Below are 19,710 nucleotides of genomic sequence, written 5' to 3' on the forward strand. Positions count from 1 at the left end.
CTTCGAGGGACCCTTTATGAGTACCTGCCCAGTCCCCCGTCCAGCGCAGCCTGGCCACTCAGTTGCTCCAGGTCCAAGCAGATGTCTCCCAGTAAAAGTAGACGCTACCCCCCAAAGACTCTCCAGCACTCAGTGAGCCACGCGGAAAACCAGGTCCAGGTGCCAAGCAGGAAGTTCTGTTCCGTTCACGTCTTCTTCGCTGCCCGTCGTTGACTCAGCAGTGCCCCCAGCGGGAGAAAAGGGAAGTGTCCGCAGCAGCGGCAACCGTGGCCATTTTTTAGAGTTTACCTCCCTCTAGTGGGGATGGGACGCTCTTCTCTGAGTGCACAGCCCTCTCCCCAGCTGTTTGCAATCAAGTTGGCTTCGAACATTGAGTGAACATCTGCTCTGTTGCAAGCCCTGGGCTTGTCGCTGTGTGATAAGAGGTGCGGGGCGGGGGACGAGGGGGGGACTCTGCCTTCAAGAGCCTGTGAGTCACGTGAGCACCGTCACACTGGCCTTCAGCGTGGGGGACGCAGCGGTTACTTCTGCCGGGGGAATTGCAGAACGTTTCAGAAAGATGGAGATGGGAGGGAGGGCATGTGTGGAGAGACACCTGGACAAAGAAGGGCCAGAGGTGCGTCTCCTGGAACCTGTGTCGTGGTGAGAGCTGCTGTTTAACGGATCTGTCTGTTCACCCCAGGTGATCCGATGCTGAATAATGCTTGGGTACCGCTGTTCTAGGAAATTTTTGTTAATGGGTTAACTCCGTGTGTGTGTGTATTCACACACAGACACATTTATTTTAAATGCACAAATATTCTCAATAAATATCAGAATTAGATACTATACCAGTTACATGCCCATCACCCAGATAGCAGACATGTTATCATGGTGTAAGTTTTACTTCAGATCTTTTCTTTCTGCTTTTGTTCCTTTTTGTTTAAAAAAAAAAATAAGGTATTGCAATAAAACTGAAGCCCCACCCCCACCCCCATCTCTTGTGTCCCCATCCCTCTCCCTCTTGAAGGACAGTGCCACTGGGAGGCTGCTCCACGCACGTTTGTCACCCAGGCCCCCCTCTTTCTTTTCAGGGCCCCCCAGGACCACCTGGCGTCCCAGGCCCCCCTGGACCCGGAGGCCCCCCGGTGAGACTGGTTTTGACTTTCTCTTCCCAGGGCACTTAGATGGAGGTTTCATGGCCCCGGGAGACAGGGACATCGTCGTGTGGAGCCATCCGTTGGCTCTTTGTCCAAGAGCAGAGCAAAGGCATGAACGAGGAGGGCCCTGCCCACAGCTAGCTTTGGAGCCCATTAGACTGGAGATAGCTCCTGAGCTCATTCAGCATGTTCGTGGCTGCTCCTAGAGAGTGTGCAGGAAGCGTGGGGTCGTCCTTCCCAGGGTTTTTCAGCAGTGTGTGGGTTGGCTCTCCTCCCCCAGTTCAGGAGCAGCTGGGAAGGTACCTGTGGGCAGAGTGGACGGTGCGGGGCAGAGAGAGGTGGTTCCTTCCACCCATCCCACCAGTGGAGAGTGAAGGTGCTGGTGGCCCCGACTGCAGCCCAGCTGAGCCCCGCGCTGGCCAGCCTCGGAGGCGTGTTGACCCCTCTGTTCACCGTGGTCCACACCACAGACGGCCAGATGCCCCCGAGGGGTGTCCACCCTGGGTGCCCTCGTCAGAGCTAAAGATCCGGGCTCCTGCCAGCAAAAGCGCCTGGAGAAGGGAGCCAGTGCTCGGAAGAGGTCAGACTAATGGTTCCCCTGTGGTTCCCCTTGGCAGGGTCTGCCTGGAGAGATCGGCTTCCCGGGAAAGCCTGGGCCCCCTGGGCAGGCGGTGAGTGACCGGGGCGCCCCTCCCCGCTCTCCCCTCTCCTACCCTTCCACGTGGGAGGGGCTGGCCTTTCCGCTGGCCGCCCAGGCTGCTTCCCAGTGGGTGACGCTCTGTGCTCTTCCCTTCTTTTTGGGGGGACCAGGGCCCTGGCACCCTGCCTCCTTCTCCTCCCTTCCATGGTGCCTGCTGCATGCTGTCTCTGGAGGGCCTCGCCCCGAGGGCCCCAGCCAGGCTGCGGATCAAGGCGCCCACTCCTCAGGCCACTGCCTGTGCTCTGTAACCCCGAGGCACAGTTGACAGCCCTTGGCTGTTGGAAGCGTGGCTTCTCGTCTGTGGGGACACCACCAGGGGGTCATGGAAGTAATGGGCGCGGAGACGCGAGGCTCGGTCCAGGACGTGGCAGGGCGGCCCTGCCTCTGTGCCTGCTGTTTCCTCTCTCCCAGTCAGCAGGAGCCAGGGAGCCAGGTCTTCTCAATCCTTTTAGGTCCTGAGGGTGGAGATCATCAAACCTTAACGTCCGCACAAGCAGGGTGCAGATTCAAGCTGGGTGTCTCCTGCCTCTTGGCCAGCAGCTCTTCAGGGCAGGGTGATAGAGTGGCCTTGGGCCTCTGAGACCATGTGACCATGATGGGTGTCAGAGGTGATGGCCCTCAGGAGGCCTCTGCTCGTCCAGAAGGAATTTCCTTACTGCTGCTTGTCTGGTGGGGCCAACGGGTGGGGAAAGGCTGTGGCTACAGAAGCCAGTGGAACCCGCACCACTGGTGGGGGCTCGGGACATTGGAGAAAGGGTGACTGAGGGAAAAGTCAGTCTGGGCAGCACGGGCAGTTGTCCCCCTGTCACTGGGCGCTGGATCCACAGGCGGCTGTAGGTGGAGGCCCCGGGATGCCAAGATGTGATGGCTGGATGCTGGCATGCTTGGCTCTGTCGAGCTCTGGGTACCACAGTGAAGGCTCTGGACGTGAGGTCCAGGGTTGTGAGGCCCATTCTCAGGGGAGCCCGTCCAAGCCTGGAGCGCATGTTTAGCTGCCATCCACAGATGTTTCTGAACACCCGTCCCCACGGTTTCACCCACTAACAGTTTACGGCAGTGACCGCACCCAAGAGCTGGCACCCAGGAGCGGTCCCGCATGTGTCAGGCACCACCCGGCCAGCTCCGGCTGCAGAATCCGCTCCTGGCTGGAAGCAGTTCAGCGCAGTGCTGCCCTGACCGGGCCTTTTATGTTGGTCTGTTTTTTCCCTCTCTGCCCAGGGACCGCCTGGAAAGGATGGGCCGAATGGACCCCCAGGCCTGCCAGGACCCAAGGTTGGTATGAGTGAGGGAACCCAGAACCCAGAAGCCAGAGAGCTCTTTGATGGTTGGGTGCCCCAGCTGTGGATCACGTTTGGATCCTGAGTCATGCAGGGCTCGGAAATGTTTAATATTCAAGGTCAGATATGGGTGAGCCCGTTATTCCTACCTAGGTAACTGGTTGAGGATTTGGAGACGGAAGACTTTTAAATTATTCTGTTAGAGATATGCATCTATTTTATTTGTAAGGAGGAAGCCTTTTCAGAGACTCTTACATAATAAGAGACTTCAACTTAAAAATATTCTGGGGCTCATTACAGTAAGATCATTAAGAGGAGTCAGAGGTTAACTGTCATAAAATTGGGAAGCAAGTTCACAGTTTACTCACTTCAGAGGGATAATTAAAAACCCATACAGCCAATAGTTTAACAAGTGAACCTCACCTTTTCATGGCAAAGATACAGAAGCTCAAGGATGAGTGTCAACAGTCCTTGCAAGGCAACTTCTGGATGTTACAGGCGTTTTCACCATCCCTTTCAGTAGGCAGACTTAGAAGCTCCACTTTTTCATGACAGAATACAGAATACATACGGATGTAACTTACTTTAAGAACATGTCATGTAAATATTCTCCATTCTCCTCTCTTTAAAAACAAAAGATAAGGGCTGACCAAGTATTTTGTCATCTCAAAAGCACTTAGGCAGGGTCTCCCCTGCTCTGAAGCCCTCATTCCCACTCACTTGAGTCTGTAAATCAAAAGCAGAGCCGGTGAATCTAGGAGGTGGTTGGAGCTGCTGCTTTGGGCCACTGCGGTCTCACAGAATTAACGGAGCTCAGTAGCACCCGGGTCCAAGTAGCTTTCCTGCTTCCAGCCTGGAGCTGGTCCTCAGTTGCTTCCCTCCACTCCCGGCTCCTGCTGTTGACTCTCCTCCGCCTTCCTTGCAGGGAGACCCAGGAGACAGAGGGGAGGACGGTCTGCCTGGACAGCGCGGCCCGCGGGTAAGGACTCTGACATCCTCCTCTCGCGCCTGTTATTCTAAGTGGTGTGTTTGAGGCTCTGTGTGAACCCCCACTGTCAGAGCCTTGTAGGCTGGGGTCAGGCAAGGGACAGCCAGGGCCATCGCACAGGGGCTGTTTGAAAGGCAGGGGCAGGTTGGGGTCAGTGGTGACACCCTGGACTGACGACCGCTGAGAGCCACACCACGGCACGCCCAGGGAGAGGAGCAGGGAGTTCCTGGAGGCAGGGGGCCCTGCAGCTGGAGGAGAGGACCCCATCCCCACGGGAGAGCCTTGGCCTCAGGAAGAGGGACAGCCTTGCTAACCAGCCCGTCCTGGGGGGTGAGGGGCCAGGGGGTCAGTCCCCGCCCATCCTGTCCCCTGAGCTTTCCCTGCCTCAGTGTCCCTTCACACCTGACCCCTCCAGAAGGAAGGAAGCCTGGGGCTTCTGGGGGTGCAGACGTGTGGAGACTGGATACACGGAGGCGGCGGAGGCAACCTACGTGCCATGCAGAGGGGGCACCTCCTGTGGAAGGGGCCCAAGTGCTGGATTTGGGTGACTGTCCGTATGTGCTCTGGGTGTGTATATGGTGTGTGAGTGGGTATGTACATGGGTATATGGTGTGTGTGGGTGTGTATATGGTGTGGGCATCTGTGTGTGCTGTGGGTGTGTGTATGCAGTGTGTGTGTGTATGTGAGGTGTGTGTACACAGTGTGTGTGTCTGGTGTGTCTATGTCATGTGGGTATGTCTGTATGTTATGTGAGTATGTGGTGTGTGTGTGTGTGTGTACATGGTGTGTGTCTGTGTGGTGTGGGTGTGTGTATGTGGGATGTGTCTGTGAGGTGTGTGTGTGTTGTGGGTGTGTACATGGTGTGTGGGTCTGTATGTCGTGTATCTGTGTGTGTGGGGGGTGTGTATGTGTGTGTGCATGGTGTGGGTCTGTATGTTGTGTGTGTGTGAGAGGTGTGTGTGTTGTGGGTGTGCACATGGTGTGTGGGTCTGTATGTCATGTGTGTATGTATGCAGTGTGTGTGTGTATGTGAGGGGTGTGTATGTATGTGTGCACATGGTGTGTGGGTCTGTATGTCATGTGTGTGTGTGTGTGTATGCAGTGTATGTGTATGCATGTGAGGGGTGTGTGTGTGTGTGCATGGTGTGTGGGTCTGTACGTTGTGTGTGTGTATGCAGTATATGTGTGTGCATGTGAGGGGTGTGTGTGTGTGTGTGTGTGCATGTGAGGGGGGTGTGTGTGTGCATGTGAGGGGGGTGTGTGTGGGTATGTACATGGTGTGTGGGTCTGTTTGTCGTGTGTGTGTGTGTGTGAGGGGGGTGTGTGTGTGTGTGCACATGGTGTGTATGTTTGCAGGCGCCTGTGCTTCTGGAGGGGCCTGTGTCCAGACAGACACTCACGCGGAGGCCCTCTCCCTCACACTCTGTCCGGGTAAGAGCTAGTTAAGGGCTGTGACTGGCTCTTGGTGACCACCCTCCAGCCCCAGCCCACAGCAGGCACCTGCAGGCACTCAGTTGGGGCTCACTGGTGGCCGACTGATAACTCACAGCCCAGAAAGGGCACAGGTATGGTCTGTACTTGGCCCAGTGGTGACCCAGCTGTCCCGGGAGGCAGGACCCGGGTCACCTCGCTGGCCAGTGAAGGCTGATGGGCAAATCCCTGGACCCTTGGTTCCCTGTGGCCTCGCTTTTTCAAGAAGTGATCATTCTTTAGTGAAAGTCGCTCAGTCGTGTTTGACGTTTTGCGATTCCATGGACGATACAATCCATGGAATTCTCTAGACCAGAATGCTGGAGTGGGTAGCTTTTCCCTTCTCCAGGGGATGTTCTCAACCTGGGTATCAAACTCGGGTCTCCCTCGTTGCAGGCAGGTTCTTTACCAGCAGAGCCACAATTTAGACCAAATTAAAATGGAGCAGAACACATGTGGGTTACCACGTGCCCGCCCTCTCCAGGATGCCCAGTGGGCTCCCTGTGGAAAGCATCCGCTAGGAGGCCCTGCGCCCCGGATTCCTCAGAGCTCCGTGGGCCAGCTCACTGTTGCTTACAAGCACAGCATCTCCATCTTTTAGGACTCAACATTCCTGTTTTTAAAAAATATCTGTGATTGAAATGTAATGATATGTAACTGGCTGCGTTTTGTCCCTCCATTGCTGTGGGGTAAATCACGTGGTCTTTTAAACACCAAAGGCCACGTTCCTGTTTTTGATTGATAGGCTGAAATTCGATCATCTTCCAGAAATAACTTAAAGCGTTTGCATAGGTCACTATAATTTTTCATTTTTGACTGCTGGGATTCTATGGACTCAGCCAGACCTGTGAGCTGTGTTTCCTCAAATCCTCCTTGGATTTTATGGGGGATTTGTGGGGTCAGCCAGACCTGTTTGAGCTGTGTTTCCTCACATGTGTGAGTTGGCTCATCCTTCTGAGCTTACAGTGTATAAATTCCCACATTCAATTAAACAGTCTTCAGAAGAACCTGTTCCCATCGAGTTCCTTGTGTGGACGAAGTCGATGAATCTGAGGTATTGGGGTGAATTTGAGGTGCCCTCGGCGTTGTCTTTAGTCTTTCCAGCTACGTGTTCAGTATTTATGCTCGCCCCCAGTGACTGAAAGTTTCGGAGAGGTCCGTAACTACAGCTCGGCTGCCGTTTTTGTATGATTTCTAGTGTAGTGCAGTGCATTTAAAAATTTTCTCTAGGAAGTTGGAAACTGAATTTCTGTAGTTACATTGCTCTTAGAACATCCTTTGTAGCTGCGAAGGAGACAGGGCAGGAGGTCTGTTGCTTTATTTTGACATCACGCCTCGTAAGGTAAGTATCTCTGAAGAAGGTCATGTGTGCATCCTGGAGCACGGGTCTCAAGCCCATTCGGAACAGACCAGCTGCGGGATGAGCAGGTGCATCGCCCTCTTGGGCTCAGGAGCCGCCCAGCCCTTCGTGGGTCCTGCTCTGGCTTAGGATTCACAGCACGGATTCAGGAGGCACTTCAGGAGGCCTTCAAAATGCTTGCTACCCAACCTCAGCACCACCCCCACCCAGCGCCTTTCCAACTGTAAAGGTTGTCCTGTCCTAGCAGATTTAAAGTGACAATTTGTGTAGCAAGTGTTTGCACAGATCCAGTAAGAGCAGCTGTTACTAATGGTGCTTGGGAACACTGGGGATTGATGGGAGAAGCGGAGCGCATCTAGAATTTCTATATGCACCGACTCAGGCACCAGTGGCCCCAGTGGCACCAGAACTGCAGGATGAAGTGTGTGCTTCATGCTGAACGGTGCTTTTAGTTTCTTTACTTTCTTTTCCTCTGTCTCTCTCAACATGCGGTATAGACTTCACTACCACTGGAGTCTGGCATAGCTGCAGGGGAAACCTTTATGTGTTTGCATAACCACTCATTCATTCATTCATGTGTCCACTTACCAGAAAACCAAATTTCCTTATGGAAATCTACATAAAGATTTTAATAAGGACCATACTTAGCTTCCCTGGTGGCTCAGACGGTAAAGAATCTCCCTGCAATACAGGAGACCTGGGTTCAGTCCCTGGGTCGGGAAGACCCCCTGGGGAAGAGAATGGCAACCCATGCCAGTATTCTTGCCAGGAGAATCCCCTGGAAAGAGGAGCCTGGAGGACTAAAGTCCATGGGGTCGCAAAGAGTCAAGACATGACTGAAGTGACTATGTGTCCATGCATAATGATGTTAGAAACTGGCATTCAAGAAGTTAGTGTTTCTGAAGACACACGGCTGGTTAGAAATTGCAGTCCCTCCCCACTCCTCCCACCACAGGCCTCTTTGCCCCAGTGACTTACAGGGACCTGCTGAGCGTAGCAGCCGGGTGGGGTCAGAGAGTGGGCCCCTCTGGTCCTGTACCCCCTGCCCCCCACTTCAGCAGGACCAGGGAACGCTGGTCAGAAACCTGATGCCAGAGGACACGACTTCATCCACGCGACCAGAAGCCCTGCTGAGGGCTTGCTTTCCAACGTAATATAAGTTTAGATGTTTAAGCAGCATTTTACCTGAGACTTGCCTATAGCAACACACCATGGGAGGGGAAATGGATCTCTCTCCTGCCCGTGAGTTCCTCCACCCCCAGCTGCCTGTGTTTTACCAAGGAGTCTGAACAACTGCGGGCTGCTTGGTCAGCTCGGACAAGTTCATCAACAGCTTCTCCACCACTGGCCCAGCCAGGGGTCTGAGATCCCCCTGGAAGGGAGCAGAACTCAGAGTCGGGGCGGCTCCAGGACTCCCTGTGGCTCTAGACTGTGATTAGAGTCAGAATCACTGGATCCAACCTGTGTAAACTCCCATCAGGGCAACTCCAGAAACCGTTTCTTTTGAGGGAAGGTCAAGCCAGGGTGGGGCTTCCCGGGTGGCACTAGTGGTAAAGAATCTGCCGACCGATGCTGGAGATGCAGGAGACCCGGATTCGATCCCTGGGTTGGGAAGATCCCCGCAGGAGGGAATGACAACTCACTCCAGTATTCTTGCCTGGAGAACCCCATGGACAGAGGAGCCTGGTGGGCGACAGTCCATGGGGTCGCAAAGAGCTGGACACAACTGAGCGTGCATGCAAGACCATGTGAGGAGTGTGGAAGCCTCCCTCCAGAAACACTCAGCACTTGGGGCTTCAGGGCCTGTGCTGCCTGTGCTGCTTGTGTGAGCATCGAGGGTGTGGGTGCCAGGTGCTCTGAGTCTGCGGGACCACCTGGGGGTGACAGCCGTCTCTGCAAACGTGCGTGGTAAGTGACGGGGTGTCTGTTATTCTATCTGCAGGGTGAAGTTGGGGAGCAGGGCCTGGCTGGCCGACCTGGAGAAAAGGTCTGTTCATTCATTCATTTTTCGTTTGTTCATCCAATGTGTTCATTTGTTGGGATCCGCTGCGCCTGTATCGCTTGTCTCCCTGGAGCTCACAGCACGCCTGTGTGCCTTCGTCTCTTTGCCCCGTGACCGTCAGCACGTCCTGTGCACCCCTTGCTGTACTGGGTACCAGGGTCACCACCGTCAGCCAAGAGCAGTTGAGCAGGTGCAGCGAGTGGTGCCTGCAGGTGACCAAAGAGGTCCCAGGAGGCCCCTCACTCAGGCTCAGGGAATGTCAGGAGACGTGGCCCGGAGGTGACGTTGTGGCTGACCCAGAGGGATGAGGAGTCAGACAATGAGAGGGGAAGTAAGGGCTCCCGGGCGAGGGGCTGCAGAGTGGGCCCGCGCCTGGGGCCGCCCCAGAGCACCGTCTAGGATCCCCCTCTCTCCACTGCTTTGTTTCCATGTTGCCCTGCTCCTGCAGAAGTCTGGCGCAGCCTCCCTCCTGAGAGCCCACTGATGACGGCGCTGTGTTCTTTCCGCAGGGAGAGGCAGGGCTCCCAGGCTTCCCAGGACTTCCAGGTGCGAGGGGAGAGAAAGGCGACCAGGTGAGGCCCTGCGCCGCGCCCGAGGAGAGCGCCCCTGGCCCTGGTTTGCGCGCTTGGGCATGGGCTGACCCGGGCTGGGGTTGGAGCGTTTTCCCCAGTGTCTAGGAAGAGGAAAGGCAGGGGACCGGGCCACCGTGGGCCACGCACTGGGACGAAGGGACGGTGGCCAAGGGGTCCATCTGGAAAGGTGGGTGGAGCAGCTTAGATGAAATTTGTGGGAATGACCAGGGACGTCAGCTGTCAGGTGCCGAATGGAGCACTTGCCCCTTTGCACAACCAACATCCTTTGAACTCGATCCTCCCCATGGCAGGACAGGCTGGGGAGACGAAACTGTATTTTGCCCAGGGTCCCCCCTTGCTCTCACCTGGAAGAGGCAGCAGTTACACTCAGTTGCGTTCTAATGTCTCCTGGTTTTTATCTTTTCTCTGTAGGGAGAGAAAGGTGCCCTGGGGCTTCCGGGACTGAAAGGCGACCAAGGTGTAAAGGTAGGAGCCGCTGCCCTTGTCCGGGGCGTCAGTACCCCGTGTCGCACAACTGCCTGTCCGTCGTTCACATGGAGGGAGTGCGTGCTTGGAGTTGCAGCGGTGGCCTGGGTGGCAGTCCTGGTTCTCCCTGCTGTGGTCCTGGGCATCCCATCTGATCCTGGAGTCTCCCTTGCTGGCCCGAAAGCAGAGCTGCCTGTGTAGGCTGGCATCCACAGGCAGTTGGTTCCAGGAGCCCTGTGGATAACTGAAATCCGTGGGTGCCTGAGTCTCTCGTATAAAGTGGTGGAGCCTGAGAACCGTGGGCCTCCAGGAACCAGCGCCAGGGAGGTGGGACCCGCCACGGGCCGGGGTCGTTGTAGCGAGCACGGCACACATAGTGACTTGGGTGATCCTGGTGGCATCCGGAGGTGGGCCAGATTATCAGTGACACCCCCCACCCCATTTATAGGTGAGATTGAGGCATGGAAGGGCCAGGCTACCCGCCCAGGGCTGTGTGGATGGAGGGTGGTGGGAGTCGATACCTGACTGCAGTTCAGGCCCAGCGTCCAGGCTCCGAGCGGGTCAACATGGCACACCGGCCTGGCCCAGGGGAGCCTGGGCAGCCTCACATGCCCAGCGGGGCCCTGTGATCCCCCCTCTGCTGCCCAGGGGGCCACCTGGTTCTCCCAGTTTGAGCTCTGCACCCTCCCGTGTCCCGCTTTCCTGCCCACCATCCTGCTCAGCAGCCCCCATCCCCGCTCCCAGGCTGAGGGCCGAGGTCTTTGTTATGAACGGACCTGCGATCTATAAATAGAGATCCTGCAATGGAAAGGGCTTTGGTGGATAAGCCGTTCAGGCCCACTGCTCTCCTGGACTTCTCAGAAAAGCAATTTCTATTTGAGAAACTCATTTCCAAGATGCAGAGGACTCGGCGAGGCCATTAAGCCCCTTTTATTGCTTTGGCAGAATTGCCAGGGCCACAGCAGAGTCGCATTCACGATTCCGAAAAATCTGGCCTGCTTTTCTTTGCCTCTAGAGAAATACGTCATCATAGACAATTCTGGGTTTGAAAAAAAAAAAATGACATTGAAGCAACACTGCCCCCTGCTGGCCATGCCTGGGTGTCCCTTCCTCAGTAGTCTGGTCTACCTCCTCCCAACCCGGCACTGAAGCGTTTGACCCCAGGGCATCTCTGAGAGGATTGCGTCAGCTGGGGCTGAGACACTTAAACTGCAGAGAAGCGGGGATGGGAGCCCCCGCCAGCCCCACTGACTCCAGATCTCAGAGACCCTTCTCTAGGCGAGCATCTTTCCTCAAGTCAGAGAGCTCCTGGGCTCTGCCCCGCCAGCTCATGGTCCTGTGTTCACCCCACAGCCTTCAGGGCAGGCGAGGCTCTTCCAGAAAGGTGGTCTTGAGGCCCTCGGGGTTGGAGACACATCTCTCCTCCAACCCTCTTCTTGTTTATGTCTGTTCATACCTTGCACTGTCATGCTAATGGTAAAGAACCCGCGTGCCAGTGCTGAAGATGTGGGTTCAATCACTGGGTCGGGAAGATCCCCTGGAGGAGGGCATGGCAGCCCACTCCAGTGTCCTTGCCTGGAGAATCCCATGGACAGAGGAGCCTGGTGGGCTACAGTCCATAGGCTGACAAAGACTCAGACACAACAGACGGAGCTTGATCGCACGTGCATTGCACGGGGAAACACTGAACTTGGATGGTTTGGTTGAGATTGGTTCTGGAACTCGGCACTAGAAAGGGTGCTGTGTTCTCTCTGGAGCTTCTGCAACGTGGTCAGGGGAATGCCTTGCAGTAGTTACGGGCTTGGGCTCAGAGTTTGCCACCAGGCTGCACCAGCTGCTGTCTGTGTGACTTTGGGCAGGGGCCCGAGTGTGGCTACGCTTCAGTTTGCTCTTCCATGGAATGGGGGTACACATGAAGTTCCAGGCATTTTGGTGGCGATGAAGGGAATTAATGCATGTAGGAAAGTGAGCTGAAACCTGGGATTAAATCCTGTATAACTATAGAAACAAGCATAGAAGACAATGTCACCACTTAAAAATTTTTTTAATCAAAGTATAGTTGATTACAACGTGGTGCCAATCTCTGCTGTACAGCAGAGTAACTCAGTTACACACATGTAGACATTTTTAAAGATATTCTTTTCCATTATGGTTTATCATGTAACTGCTTTCATTATCATCTTATTGTTGTCACTATTAATAAGAGAAGCCTAGCCCATCTCTCAGTCAGCTTTATTCATTCATTTGTCCACTAATAACCACTTGGGGACCCGGGGCTGCTAGGACACATGTGGGCAGAGATATCCATGTCCCAGTACCATCGTGACTCACATGGAATGAAGGGCTTTGGGGGCCGTTCCTCCTGATGGAGCAGCCCAGTAGCCTCTTTTCCTCGAGGCAAATGGAATAATAATTTCCTCCTCATTGGGAGCCCGCTGAAGGTCTCACTCAGTCCCCAGAGGACGCTGTGAGCTGTGTGTACCATCATCGTTATTTTGCACACAGGAAAACACGCCAACAGAAGTAAAATAATGTATAAAATGGTGGAGTTAGGTTTTAAGCTCAGGTGAGTCGATTCCCAAGCCTGTCATGTAACACTCGCCCCTCAGGCCGCTGAGAAGAGCCTGAGCCCTCGGGAGAGGGCAGGGTCCAGAGGAGCCTCTCAGGGGGCTCAAGCTTTGGCTTCAGGACAGAGTGTGGGGACGTTGGCTGTAGCAGGTGGGAAACCACGTCAGTGTTGTCAGCGGAGGATGGATCACGGGTCACTTTGTCTCCGTGTGCGCCATGGAATAGTATAGAGTGGTATAAACGACCTACAGCTACACGTGGCCGCATAGATGTTTCTCAGAGCAGAGTTCTGGTGTGTTTGAAATATTTTATAGCTTGGATCTATATATCTATCAGTTGCAGTAGAGGCACACTGGGTGAGTCTGTCTTCTTAGGAACGGTATCCCAGGATAAGCAGGGCTCTGTGTGTGAGTCGCTCGGTCGTGTCCAACTCTTTGCGACCCCATGGGCTGTAGCCCATCAGGCTCCTCTATCCATGGGATTCTCCAGGCAGGGATACTGGAGTGGGTTGCCATGCCCTCCTCCAGGGGATCTTCCCGACCCAGGGATCAAACCTGCGTCTCTTACATCTTCTGGATTGGCAGGTGGAATCTTTACTGCTGTTTCCATTTCTTCATCTAGGGGGAAGTGGGCCCACCAGGGCCCCCTGGATTACCTGGCACTGTAAGTCACTCTGCTTCTAATCCTTTCTCCTCCTGCACACCGACCACATAGTTGTAAACATCTTTTTAAGGGAGTCTGCCCATAGCCAGACCCATCCCTGGGTCTCGTGATCCAGAAAGTGCATGAGCTTCTGTAAGAACCACCTTGTGCTTATTGATTTAGTTTATTCGGCCGCACGGTTATCGCTGGTCAGAACACTGGCTAGACACTTGGCGCCCATGCCCACCTGCTGCCTGTGGGCATGAGGTCAGAGGCAGGAAGCAGCTTGTCCAGGGTGAGACTGCAACGTGGGTATACACCCGTGACTCACACCTCCACCCTCTGCAGGTCCCAGGGTGGGCATTATGAGTTGGGGTTCAGGCGTGAGTAAAGAGCAGGGGCTTTGAAGCCAGAAGAAAAGAGTGGGTTTGAATCCCAGCTGTGCTGCTCACCAGCATTGTGATCTTAAACATGTTATTTAGTGTGAAGAAGACTCCATCTTCTCATCTGTTAAGAAAAAAAAAAAAATACGGAGCTGTGTCTTGTACATTTGTAGTGAAAATTGACTGAAATATGTAAGGTACATTGTGTAGTTTCGGATATATAATAAATACTAAATTAAAAAAACAAAGGCTATATAAATATGTGAGCATGGTTTGCATGTTTTTTTTTTTTCACTTGAATGTTTCTTTCCAGCCTTGGTATTCTATGCTTTAATCAATTTCGGGGTGGGGGTGGGTGCAGGAAGGGAGATGAACATGGCTCTGGGAACTGGCCTTGTCTGGGCACGTAGGGATTGGTCAGTTAGTAGCTGAGGCAGGGGATGGCCTCATATGGAGGGTAAGGACTTTAAAAGGAATGTGTGATTCTGTTGAAAATCATCCTTAAAGGAGCCCCTGAAGTTGCATTCACCGGTGAGTCTGTCCGAGGCAGGTTGCTGATGTCCACTTACGTCTGTCTTGTTTCTGTGGTCTCCTTTGCAGACTTCCCTGTTCACACCACACCCGAGAATGCCCGTAAGTAGCGGCGGTGCCTTGTGGCTGCCCGGTGCCCCCTGGCAGGGCTCGCGATGCCCCTGGGTGCTCTGGGGGGCAGGGGGCTGGGCTGCGTCCTGACCCTCGGCCCTGACCTGCCAACTGTTGTCAGGCCTCTGGGTTCCCGACCTTGTCCTGGCAGCCAGCAGGGAGCGGGCCGGGCGAGGGACCAACCAGCTCCAGGGGCAGATGGGACCTCCCGGGTCAGGGGCCGGGACGGGGCCTCCCAGTAGCCGAGGGTAAAGGCCACCCCTCTCTTTGGGTAAAGTGACCCCCTCACTGCACAGGGTGGCCGGTTGTTCCAAGCAGGACAGAGCCCTGTGTGCGGCAGAAGGTGAAAGGGCAGAGGGGGCCGGCCTGGGGGTCTTGGGGGCCAAGTCTTAGAGGGCCGTTCAGGGGCCAGTGGGGACCGAACCTGCTTGGGGAGGTGGCTGGTGGGAGAGCACGTGGCTCTTTCTGAAGACGGAAGCACATGATGGAAAAGGACACTCAGCGTGGCCACAGTCTCCAGGAGCCTTTCCCTCCTCTTTCTCGAGGGGCTTCTGTGAAAACGAGCGTGTTCAGGGTCTCTGACATCACCAAGCTCGCCTCCTTTGTTGGTTCGCTCTTGGGGACATGGTTCTCCTGTGGTTAGGACTTGACCTGCTGCACCACGTGTGTTGGCCAAGAGGCTTAGGAGAGGACCCTTCTCCACATTGCTGCTATTAAGTAACTACAACTTGAGAAGCTAAAGAGATCCTGGATGTGATGGAAAAGAACAGAGCAGAGAGAGAGAGAGAGACTGAGTGCCAAAATCATCACGGAAAGAGAGGGAGGACTTTGAGCTGCTTTGGAGGAGGAACGGGCAGGAAGCGAGGGCAAGGGGGCCGTCCCTAGGTGGTGGGGGGAGGCAGGGGACTGCAGGAGTGTCCAAGGATGCTGAGGGGAGAGCAGGCAGGGCTCCGGCTGTGTCTTCTCTCTCGAAGGAAGGGCTCAGAGGGACAAAGCAGGAGAGCCTTGAATGTGGTGGGCACAGGGCAGGCATCGCTCTGACTGGCCCTGTGCCCAGCTCACAGATGATGGCCCGAGGCTCGAGGAGCAAAGCGCCTTGCACAGGGCCTTCCTGGAGTCAGGAATCGGGATGTAGCTATTGGCCGTAAGGCCCTGGCTGAACCGCTGTCCCTGCCGGTGCCGAGGTTTGAGGCTCCGTCACGCTGGCCCACTGCCTTCCTCTTCCAGAACCATATCCCCCTACACGATGCCTCAGCCCTTCATCCTCTGGGACTCCTCCCTTTTGCCCACCCTGAATCCCTAAAGCTTGCGGCAAACCTACACATCCCGCCTCTCTGTAAAGGAATCGCTCCATCCGTAAAAGATGATGTCCAAGGTGTTCTCACGGGAAGGGACTGAGAGGGGCCAGAGGTCTGCCCAGCCTCCCCTTTGAATCCTGGTGAGGGGGACACCTTCCTGCAGGGTCTGAGCTCTGCAGAAACCAGGAGGCCACTTACAGATGCAAAGCAAGGAAATTGTGTCCACGGGAAAAAGGATTCACTGGGGGTTACTGCATGAATTCCTCTGGGGCTGCCTCGTTGCCGTGGTAACCATGTTTGTATTGATGGTTTTGGAAGCCATTGTTCTGACTTCTCCCTGCTCACCTCAGTGGTCTGCCTTCGAATCCCTGTACACAGCGAGGGCTGGAGATTTGGAGGGGCAACCAGATCCCTTGGACAGAGGAGCCTGGCGGGCTATAGTCCACAGGGTCACAAAGAGTCGGACACGACTGAAACGACTTAGCATGCATGTATGCACAAAGTTTGCAGCATAATTAAGGTGACTAGAAAGGGGAGGAAGGCTGGAAGGAGAGCCCCAACTCTTGTTGCAGGAACAAGAAGCCTCCTGGGGATGTCGGGGATCCCATCTGGGGAAGCCGCGAGGCAGCATGGTGATGACAGTGGGGAGCAGAGCAGGGGCTGTTAGCTGGTGTGCAGATTCGATGTCAGAGAGGAGCGGGAACCCGTTCCTTGTCTGGAGGATGGAGTGACAGGCTGTCTCAGGCTGGGAGACAGTACAGCTGAGAGCTTACGGGGGCTTTGTAACTGGTTCAGAAGCCGCTCCCTGGAAGAGCAGCCTGACCCACCCCCTGTGCCTGCAGAGGGTTCTGGGAGGTCTGGCCAGTGCCTGCAGTTGTTGAGCCCAGAGCGGGCATCTCCCTGGGCTGGCATCACCAGTGGGGAGCGGTGGAGGACAAGGAGGCTCCCACGTTCAGCATTCAGCAGCTGTTGATGGGCGCTTGCTGAGCACCCCCATGGTGAAGTCTGCTCCTGGATCTCAGGCCCTGGGGAGAAACGCCTGGAGCATCTTGTCTGAGAGCATCAGGGTCCCTCTCCTGACCCGACCCCCACAGTCCCTTCCCCCACTGGCAGAAAGCATGCAGCGCTCCTTCCCTCTGTGTCCCCCAGTTCCATCCCGTCAGCCCTTCCATCTTTATGGGTCGTGTCTCCAGTGACTTGAGGACCAGACAAAGCGCTTTTGCAAATTCCTGCCTTGGGAAATTTTCTAGGGGGAAAGCAAGCTAGAGATAAGGATATTGTCTGACGAATGGAGCCAGAGTGTGTTCTTCTGAGCTGGTGGGAGATGGAGATTCTGGAAGGAGGAAGGAGCTTGCCTCTGTTGAAAGCCTCATTGTCGGGGTGTCCTCACTGAACCCCGGCCCTCTGCGGTGGAGCATGCACATTCCATCAACAGCTGGTGTAGGGGGAGCGGGGCCCCAGCCCAGGCGGTGGGGACGCTAACTCAGGGATCAGGGATGGGCTTGGGCAGTGGGGGGCGGGCAGAAACCTCGGGGGCAAGGTCGTGGGTGGAGAAAGCAGCGTGGAAACTGCACAGGGTGGTGCCGGCTTCTGCTCGCTTCTCCAGCGCAAGGTGCCTACACAGGCCTGGAAGGTCTGTGCGGCCAACCCGAGGGTGGGCCAGGCGCAGCTGCCTTACTCTGCTTCTCTGCCAACAGGGAGAACCAGGGCCCAGGGGAGAGAAGGGCGATCCTGGCGTGCCTGGGGAGCCGGTGAGTGCTCTCTGCTCTGCACTCCACACCCCTCCTGCACCCCTCCCGCACCCCTCCCCTCATCTCTGTCCGCACCCCTGCCCCTTACCCCTCCCTTCACCCTGAACCCCACCCCGCACCCTGCCCCGCACCCCGCCCCTCACCCCTCCCTGCACCCCTACCTGCACCCCTGCCCCTCATTCCTGCCCCATACCTTGCCCTGCACCCCTCCCCGCACCCCTGCCTGCACCCCTGCCCCTTACCCCTCCCTTCACCCCTGCCTCTCACCCCTCCCTGCACCCCTCCCCACACCCCTTCCCCTCACCCCGCCCCACACCCCTGCCTCTCACCCCGCCCCTCACCCCTTCCCCTCACCCCGCCCCTCACCCCTGCCTCTCACCCCGCCCCTCACCCTTCCCCTCACCCCCGTCCACACCCCTACCCCTCATTCCTGCCCCACACCCTGCCCCCGCACCCCTCACCCTGTGTGTCTGCTTTCCTGAGATCTGACACCTAAGGGCCAGTCTGAACTGCACACAGGAGCCCTGCTGAGCTGAATGTAGCTCCTTCCTCCTCTTTCCTCTTTGTGGATCTCAATCCCTTCCCGTTGCCCATGTTCATGCCTCCCCAGAGCAAGGGTGTGACCTCGTCTGCTGATGGGTTGTTTCATTGCAGGGGTCGCCAGGTCATCCTGGAGAACTGGGGCCTCGGGGACCCACTGGACCACCGGTAAGAGAGCCCTCTGTCCGCCGTTGGCTCCCAGAGCAGAAATTCGTGCTAGCTCTTCCCGCCCCTCGCCGGCCCCTCCACCCTGTCATTCTAGGAGTGTCCACCAGGGGGCGCCGCAACAGGCGCTGCTAGGACTGAGTCCAGGGCCTGGGGAGAGAGGTTCTCCCAGAAAACCCCAAAACGCAACCTCTGGAGCCCAGGAGGTCATTTCTCTGTCACTGAAGTGTGGGTTTAGGAGAGCTGGTAACCTGCTGCACTCTCCCTCCCCGACAGCTCTTAAAATCCAGGGGGTCCTGACTCTCGGAGGCTTTTCAAGTGCAGGAAATCTCCAATGCCAATTTAAAGGACTCCTAGAGAGTGTTAGCATTTTGATTGTATTTTGATTGGCTTCTTAACTGGCTCTGTGCTGGGCAGTGGTTCGCGTGCTCTGAGTGGCCTGTCCAAGCTCAGATCCCAGGGGCCCCCGGCTGCCTGTTTGCACCTGGGCAGGCCCATCCCTCTGCGCCTCGTATACATCAAGATGAAGGGTAGGGTCTGCTGCCTGTGTCCTGGGGGTAGTGAAGACTGAAGAAGTTTAGGGGGCCTGGAGCTGTGATCTCTGCACCTATAAACCTGCTCCCTGTCCTTTCAGTTTGGTCGTGGTGGTTTAGTCGCTCCGTCATGTCCGACTCTGTGACCCCATGGATTATAGCCCACCAGGCCCCTCTGTCCATGGGATTCTCCAGGCAAGAATACTGGAGTGTGTTCCCATTTCCTTCTCCAGGGGGTCCCGACCCAGGGATCAAACCTGCATCTCCTGCATTGGCAGGCGGAATCTTTATCTCTGAGTCGCTAGGGAATCCTGTCCTTTGTGTTTGGGTCACCTGATTCTGATGACAAAGTGCCCCCACGTCGCTGCTTAGGGCCGAGAACAGCATTGCAGGAGGTGTCTCACTTCTTTCTGTTTCCCTTGCAGGGCGCCAAGGGACAAGAAGGCGCCCAGGGAGCGCCCGGAGCAGCCGGGAGCCCCGTGAGTTCTTCCTGGCCATTGCCTCCCGGGCCCATGGGAGGGGGCTGGGCTGACCCCTGCCCCCGGGCGCCCAGCTCCCCGCTGAGTGTGCGGACAGGGCTGGGAAGGTGCTGTCCACACTGGAGGGCTGGCCGGGCCCAGGGCTGGCTCCTGTCCACCCGCCTCACCAGATCCTCTTGCTCGTCTCCAAAGCTTGTTCGCACCCTTACAATCAACTTACATTGTACCAGAGCACGTGTCTCCGTAGTGCACATCTGCAGATTTTCTTCCATTTTCAGGGTTTCCATTCCCCCATGCTCGGAAGCTAGAGGCCACGCCCCACCTGAGACGTGTGCTTGACAGCACCTGACCTTCTTCTCTGCCCTCCCCTCAACACCCACTCCTCCTCCCTGCCGCCTCCATGCCGTGGCCTTAGGATTGTCCCAGAGTCCTCCTGGCCTCCTGTCACCCCTCTCTGTGCTGGAATCCACCTCCTTTGAGGCTTGGACCCTCCCGGACAGGAGGGTCATCCTTCCTGTGGAGGGAATGTCATCTAGAAGCAGTTTTAGCAAATCAGGGAGAGTTGAATAGGAGGCAAGTTTGGAGAAAGACTGGGGGAGCCGCTTGTGATCAATTCCTTGGCTTTCTGACCGTCTTCTGCCTCTCTATAGGGAGTTCCTGGACTTGTAGGGCCCCCTGGCCCCAGCGGCCCCCCAGGGAGCGTGGTGAGTAACTG

At 55.9% G+C, this 19,710-nt stretch overlaps 1 protein-coding gene across 3 annotated transcripts in view; it reads left to right on the forward strand.

Annotated features, from left to right (window-relative positions):
* Positions 1-19,710, forward strand: part of COL22A1 (collagen type XXII alpha 1 chain) — a 225,838-nt gene that overhangs the window by 120,313 nt on the left and 85,815 nt on the right. For all 3 annotated transcript variants that reach the window (XM_061438524.1, XM_061438526.1, XM_061438525.1), the window contains 13 exons: positions 1,074-1,127; positions 1,757-1,810; positions 3,058-3,111; positions 4,042-4,095; positions 8,877-8,921; positions 9,446-9,508; positions 9,941-9,994; positions 13,184-13,225; positions 14,188-14,220; positions 17,225-17,278; positions 17,933-17,986; positions 18,942-18,995; positions 19,646-19,699. In XM_061438524.1, coding sequence (XP_061294508.1) covers positions 1,074-1,127; positions 1,757-1,810; positions 3,058-3,111; positions 4,042-4,095; positions 8,877-8,921; positions 9,446-9,508; positions 9,941-9,994; positions 13,184-13,225; positions 14,188-14,220; positions 17,225-17,278; positions 17,933-17,986; positions 18,942-18,995; positions 19,646-19,699 — 669 coding nt within the window. The remainder of the gene's footprint in view (positions 1-1,073; positions 1,128-1,756; positions 1,811-3,057; positions 3,112-4,041; positions 4,096-8,876; positions 8,922-9,445; positions 9,509-9,940; positions 9,995-13,183; positions 13,226-14,187; positions 14,221-17,224; positions 17,279-17,932; positions 17,987-18,941; positions 18,996-19,645; positions 19,700-19,710) is intronic.

The sequence above is a fragment of the Bos javanicus genome, chromosome 14, assembly GCF_032452875.1.
Source record: "Bos javanicus breed banteng chromosome 14, ARS-OSU_banteng_1.0, whole genome shotgun sequence".
Taxonomy (NCBI): Eukaryota; Metazoa; Chordata; class Mammalia; order Artiodactyla; family Bovidae; genus Bos; species Bos javanicus.